Genomic DNA, 7,500 nt, shown 5'->3' with positions numbered 1-7,500 from the left:
ATTACAAATACAGTAAATATCGCTGATTGATGTGAGATGATCTCTGATTGGTTGATTCTGTGCCATATATGCTGATGATGTGAGTGATGTGATTGGATTGGCTGTCCTTACTGTCACTCCTCTGCACTGCACAGCTGATTGTCCATCCAGCCAGTGTGCCTCATAGTACTGTCCATTCCCAAACTCACAGTTCAGCTCAGTGCCCTACACACACACACACACACACACACACACAGATTTAAAATGTCCTTACACCTTTCTATCAGAAAGTCTTCAGCAACGTGAGCAACAGTAGCTCGTCTGTAGGATCGGATCGGATTAATTAATAAATTTATTTATTTATTTAATAAAATAAAAACTAGCTCTTTGTTACAGTCCGTCTAGTGGACAGAGAGCTTTGTGATTTTCCTAAAAACATTAGTTATATTTATTTAGTAACATAAACCGTTTACGGCTGTTTTAACATAACAGGAACTTCATTTACTGATGTTCCACAACATTTAATGTAATTTCAAAAAATACCGTGTCATATATACGGTATAAGTAAGTGTCAAGAAATAATTAGAAGAAAAAAAATCAGATCACTTTTGTGTTCATTATTTACAAAAATAAACAAGGACGCTCATGAAGGACAAATAAATCCAAAAATCTACGATAGAATTGGATTCCGCTGTTATTTTAATAATTATTATTATTAGCTAATTTTAACTCTACTGTAACAATCCTGCTTTTGTTACCAGTCCCTCTGTTACTGGTCTGAATATTTTGTGGGTTAGTCAACGTTCTATAAATACTGATGATCCATGTGAGCTCACTGTAATGACAGCACATCTTTATCCAAACCTGGACAACGCCAGTTCAGGACACAATTCCCTAAAGCAGCAAATCCATTTCAGCACATGACAAGACAGAAAACAAGATGTTCACCAAATGATCCTTTTCCGCAACATCCTCTTTCCTGATCTACATCTTTATTTTCGAAATGAAATGCTGCCTTTAAAGCTCAAATGAGATGGTAACTTTAGAAAGGACAAAGTATTGTGGCTGAATTTCTCCTGATCGAGATAGCACAAGATAATCATATCACTGCTAACACCACTAACAACAACCAGTCCATTCATTCCAAATTTCCCAAGGCAACAAACATAATCGCGACGTCTCTGTTTCTAATTGAATCCTTCTGTCCGGCTCGTCTATTAGCTCTTATATTGTGTCTCTTCAGCAACTTCAAAGCTTCCTTGCACAAGATCTGTAGGACTTGTATGTTTCCTGAACCTGCTGATATTCGGATCTTCGGATCTTCTTAATCTGCCCACATTCCGGTTTATTCCCTACCTTGCTCCATTAAACACTTCAGGCTTGCTCTACAGCTAATTCTGCGTGGATTCGAACATACACACAAATGTTAAGATCAAAAGCCATGGTGAACAGATTTCACCCGGGCATTTACATTCTGTCCTCTGAGACATGGGAAAATGTAATTCATTCCACTGCAGGAATCCATCTGGAAACCATAAGCCTACTTATGAATTCGGCACAGGCCAAGACCTCCACAGAGAGACATGGAAGGGATTATGGATACAGAAAGACGTACTTATTGTGAGTTAGTCTCAAGCGGTGGAGTCACGAGGTGTTTTAAGATTGCTTTATTGGAATCATATTGTATGTATAGAGTCAGACACGTTTTTCTTAAACATCTGGAGCTGTGCTTTTAATGTCTGTTGCGTTTCATAGAAGTGCATCAAACTCGAGAATTATACAGTGACAACTAACAAGTCTATGGATATTTTTAAGATATTGAGCCGTGACATGAATTCAGGTGAAAGGACATTATTATATTATATTATATTTTTATCTTCGTAACATCACAGGCTCCATTTAAGGTGACAAAAACATGGCCCGCTACAGACTCCAACTCCTAGCAACCACCATGTTTATAGTCACCCAAGTTTTTAATAATGTGCACCTGTTTCCTTTTATGTATGTTTGTTTTGCCTCCTTTTATATACCTTGTGGTTTCTGTTCCTTATTTTGAGGTATACGCTCAGTTCCATTGCTCTGTGACGTTACTAAGCAGTTGTTTGTTATTCTGCGATTTTACGTTTTTTTGGCTTCGCTAACGTTTCTTGAATTTTGATCCTATTTCGTTCTAATATCCCTTTTGAACTTTGACTGATTCTTGGGCTGCGTTTTTGTCTCATGTTTTTGTCTTGTTTTGTTTTTTTTAATTTTTTGTCCCTACCCCGATACTTTTGCCCTTTCTTGTTTTGTTTGGTCACGGTCCCAATACTTTTGTCTTTTCTTGTTTTCAATGGCCGCCCCAATACTTTTGACTACAGCCACTGTAGTTGTGTGGATGTTCCGATACTTTTGCCTATCCCTATTTTTGTGACCATTTCTGTTCAAATAAACCTGTGTTTGCATCCAACCCCTGGGGTCTGCCTAATGACACTGTGAATAATGTATTTTTTTTTTTTACTCACAAAACCTTAAAATTCCAAGATGGAACTGCTGAAGCTTGAAGCTATGTTGGATTTTTAACCAAACTTTTATTTGCATCGTGTTTAGGATTCCCTTAAATACCATCATGTGTTATTACTTTCAGCATGCTGTGGTGTTACATTTGTTTACTTACTACTAAATCGACCTATTTGATGCTAGCTATTAAGTTACACGCACTTCCTGTAGCTAGCTTAACTTGGCTGCAGGAAGCTACAAAAATAAAACTTTTAACACGAAGAGTAAAGAAAATATTAGGTGGTTTTCCTCAGACAGAGAGAACTTTTTTTTTTTTGTCCACTAGCATTTTAAAGTCTTGTAAATAAGTCTGGTCTGTTATAAATTTGGCTCCAACAAGAAGGACACACATGATGCTGTTTTCAGATTTGGCCACAATATTACCCTTTAGATATTTTATAATATTAGGAAAGAGCATAATTCTGCCAGATGAGTCAGTCTTCATATGACTCACATACTGCTTTATGGTCCTACACTTCCCAACGTTTCTGCCCCCCCCCCCCTTTTCAGTGGATAATCTTACCTGGATCCTGTAATCATTAAAAGACTTTCTTGTACTCATCCCAGGACTCTCATTGACAGTGTACTCCTCATAACACACTTGATACAACTTGTCTTTTACACCTCAATGATTTCTAATCCCACTGAGAAACTCTCATTCGAAATCTGGTTTCTCTCAAAGTTCCTTCCTGATGTCATCTCATCTCATGGAGATTGGTTAACTCATTAGAGATCCAGATCTACATCTGGGTTCCTGTAGCGCTGCCTTATGCCAGTATGTACTGCTGAAAGTTCTATACAAATTAGATCTCAGCAAATGGAGCATATGGTAGTCCAAAGATACAGACTTGATGCACAACCTATAGTAATGGTAATTGTGTCAGATGCTTAGAGGTTGGACGCAAGTGAGGAGGTCACAAAAATGGTCAAATTATTAGGAAGCTGATTAGAAAAATAGGAGTAGATGTAAAAAGATACCGGTGAACAACATCAGAACCAAAAACATCGTGGTCTAAGTGCAGGTTAGAACAGTTTCTGCACAGGCTAGGCAAGAGAGAACAGGGATCATGGAAAGCCAAAAACCTGGTGATTAAAATATCGAAAGGCAGAAAGAACAGAACGTATCCTTCGCAAAGGAACTGAAATAAAGGTGCTTCTAAGGGGAAACAATCAGGACGATGGTGACTGTGCATGTAGGAGTGCAGGTGCTTGATGGGAGACAGAGTCCGTCTTTGTAGGCATATGTGCATTATGAAAGAAGTGTGAAAGAAACCAGATGAGATCAGCAGGAAGAGCTGAAATGGTATGTGTGGTCCAAACCCCTAAAGAATGAGAATGCAGTAGCTCAGCTTAAGTGATCATTAAGTGACATGGCATTTTTGGTTACGATGAAGCATTCCATTGGAACCCACACGTGGCTAATTCTACTCTCCAAACAGCATTTCTAATCCAAACTCAGATGTGTGTGACCCAGACTGCAGATATTAACGTTAGGGTGAAGCGGTTTGACGAGGAAATTATATTCCAGGCTGTGGTTTTAGGTTGGATTTCCATGTCTGTCTTAAATATCTGTGCTAGCTCTTTGTGCTATGTTTGACTCTAAGTAGTTGACTCTGGGTCAGCCAGAGCAAAGCGTTTATAGTCTTCTTGACCCTGTGACCGTGTGTGTGTATGATTTTGCAGCATGTGGGTGTCCCAGGTCCATTTCTCTAAACAAGACGTCTCATTTATAAGAAGTAGTCCAGGTTTTATGGGCGAAGACATGCACAGACCTCATTGAAATTCATCATAGCAATGTCAGTGGTGTTAAGCGGTATAAAGTGAGAGTGAAAGGCAGGAGAATTCGAGCGTGCACGACTCTAAACGGAGCTCTCGTCTCAATTCACACATCATAGATTTTTCTGGAGGATGTGTCAGAATGTGACCTGATGCCTAAGACTCAGATATTCCGTGATTAAATTGCGCACTTGCACATTATCATCATCACCATCGCATCGTGTGTCTGATCACTCGGAAATGGCTTTGGAAGCCCGTGTGAGATTCAGCTGCGAGCGAGTATAAAACTCATCTATAAAAATCTATACTTGGGTAAAGACAGAAATAAACTGATAGAACCGTCACACAGATAAGCAGTGAAAATCTTTAGGATGCATTTTTGATAATTGCTCTTATATACTGTTAGGTATCGAAAGTAAAGAGTTATTGTGATTAAATATGATACAGCATGTATGAAGCTTATTTATATATTTAGAAAATTGATTCATTTTTACTTAAAATGTTAAAAAAATTAATCCATCCATTTATTTTCTGTGCCGCTTATCCTACACAGTGTCACGTGGAGCCCGGAGTCTATCTCTGGGGACTCTGGGTTCAAGGTGGAGGACACCATAGACAAGGTACCAACCCATCACAGGGCACAATCACACACTCAGACATCCCTTTACACACTATAGACAATTTAGTGATGCCAAACAGCCTACAACACATGTCTTTAGACTGTGGAAGGAAACCAGAGTAGCTACAGAAAACCCCCAAAGTACAGGGAGAACATGTAAACTTCATGCACAAAGGGTGGAGGTGGTGCTCTGTGAACAAGGCAACTGAGCTAAACACTAAGCCACTGTGGCTCCTCCCAAACACTGAAACTGATCTTAATATGGTATCACAACGAGTTAAATTAAGCATGAACTTCACCAAATTAACGTCAACTCCTGAAACTAATTACAATAGGTGTAATGAAGTGAAATAAGGTAGCTGTAACACACAACAGGATGTGATGTTATAAGAAATTAATCACACACCGTGAAGTGGTGTCAGTCACCACCTTAAAATTGATTATTTTCCAATAATCGCATGTCCCAGAGAGTTTGATTCCATTCATACCAGAGAAATTGGTCTAAAATAGCAGATAGCATGACACTATTAAGGAATTATTGTATTAATTAATACAAGCTCTACAATTTACTGAAAATGAATCAACACCTTCTGACCAATCAGAATATATTTTACGGTATAAAAAATTGCTTTTTACGTCTAATGCAAGTCCTGCATTAATCAACAATTTAAGGTGTATGAAACCCATATAGACTTTGAACTTCAAGAATCCTCTAAATCCGACACTAAACTGAATTTCACATCAAGATTGCCTAGAAAGAAAACCCAGAAAAAAGATTATAGCTTTGCATTGTAGAAGGTTTTCCAGTGTGTGAGAGAAATCTGCGCGTCAGGCTTAAATGAACCCCAGGGACACTACCTGCTCCACTTTGCTGAGGTTTAGCGTGATATCTTGAGTGATCCCCGTGGGCCATGGGGAGATTTCCATCTCCACGATCTTGGGACAGTCTTCAGCGTTCTGGGTAACAGGAAGACACAGGAACCGAGAGTTAGAGTTAAACAATAGACATCCGTGTTTCCTCTGCCATAAATACACCCACCTTCCTGTTTGGCTGTGTGTGTCTAAGGGGGTGAGGTTGGCCAAAAAGGAAAAAGTGTAGATCATTGTAAAAACATCCTTATCTGAAGAATGGAACAAAGAATGCCCAGAATGAACAATGGAGCCCGAGAAAAGAAAAGTGACATAAGACGTTTTGGAGACATCTGCCTACACAGCGTCTGACCTGCCGGACGAGTCACTACACCCATCCTTTGACTACTAAAACCACCATCCTCAGCTGGAGAGAGGAAATCAAGGTAGCAGTGGTGGCAACAAAGACGCTAAATTGCTTTTAAGGTGATGCTGTGGTCGCTAAAAACAACATAGCCGCGGCTAGGATGAGGTCATACGTTTTTAGGTCTGTGAATCAGCACCAGGCCTTCACACTCCTCCTCTCACTCTCTCATTTTCTCTTTTCATTTGGTTTAGTCTGAAACTGTTAATTGATGCTTTGTAACTCTGGCAGCTTTTCCTTTTGACGTTGCTTAGTCAAGGATCTGGTTTCAATGTGCCATGGAGCCTGGGTTTTCTCTGTTTTTATTTAGATATGCCTATGGCTTTTATAACCTTCATGACTGTTTAGCTGGACCATAGCCATCTTTTTTTTTCTGTTTTCATGCATTCCAGTCTTCTGACCTGTTCTGGTATTTCTGACATCCTTTCTGTCTTCACAAAATAGACAGACTGTGAGTTGTGTGAGTTCTCGATCTCTGTATGTTTGTGCTATAAAATGGGTTAAAAAAAATGTGGAAGCTTCCATGTTTGTCTTTTATTAGAAACAAGCCAACTAGCTAGCTGTGATGATAGATACATATTTAACTGCTCACAACACACTAATACAGTGTTTCTGTGTGTTGAGCGACCTATTCAAGTCAACTCAGGAATGAGAAGTAGGAATTGTATCATGAGTTTTTGTTTTTCCTAGTCAGAGGTCAGAAAGAGTTACGAATTTTAGCCAAAACTAGAATTTTATCCCATACTGAATGGAATAAATGCCAATATCGCAGCAAACGATTTCCTTTTGGATACTGAGGTTACAGTATGCGTGAAAGTAGATGTAGGCATAAACTCACTTCACGTGGTCAAAATGATTGAAAATTGGAGGAGTAAATGTTAAACTGTAAACACTTTTCAGAGCCTAGATTCTCCCTGCTCTTGGTCTGAGGTTGTTTAAATGGCTTCATGTTGTGTCCGCTCACTAACATATGTGCTCCACTGGGCCCCATCAAACTCAACCAGTGTCCCAGAGAACAGTAAGAATGCGCTTGGACACCATTCAAACAGCCAAGTGGCTGTTAAAAATGGAATATTATGGCATTAAGCAGGTCTGTAAGCCACAGGAGGGATGAGTGTGTTTGTGTTTTATGAGCTCTATTAAAATGCTTTGCCTTGTCCTTGACTGACTCTCAAAAATGAAGCTTCTGACTGAATAGAACAGAATAGAGTCCAGCTGAATCGAATTGATTGGAATTACACAGAGCATACTTATAGCATAAATAGTGTGAGTAGTGTTCCAACAAGAAGAAGTGCACTTAAGGTACCCGGATGAT

The 7,500-nt window shown here is 39.2% G+C and overlaps 1 protein-coding gene across 1 annotated transcript in view; it reads right to left on the bottom strand.

Annotated features, from left to right (window-relative positions):
* Nucleotides 1–7,500, bottom strand: part of plxnd1 (plexin D1) — a 90,756-nt gene that overhangs the window by 52,518 nt on the left and 30,738 nt on the right. Inside the window, exons 9-10 of the mRNA XM_058388718.1 lie at nt 5,771–5,869; nt 112–204 (exon numbers count right to left, since the gene is read on the bottom strand). Of these exons, the coding sequence (XP_058244701.1) occupies nt 112–204; nt 5,771–5,869 (192 nt within the window). The remainder of the gene's footprint in view (nt 1–111; nt 205–5,770; nt 5,870–7,500) is intronic.

Source organism: Hemibagrus wyckioides, linkage group LG05, assembly GCF_019097595.1.
Source record: "Hemibagrus wyckioides isolate EC202008001 linkage group LG05, SWU_Hwy_1.0, whole genome shotgun sequence".
NCBI classification, from domain to species: Eukaryota; Metazoa; Chordata; class Actinopteri; order Siluriformes; family Bagridae; genus Hemibagrus; species Hemibagrus wyckioides.
This window is presented reverse-complemented; position numbering and strand designations above follow the sequence as displayed.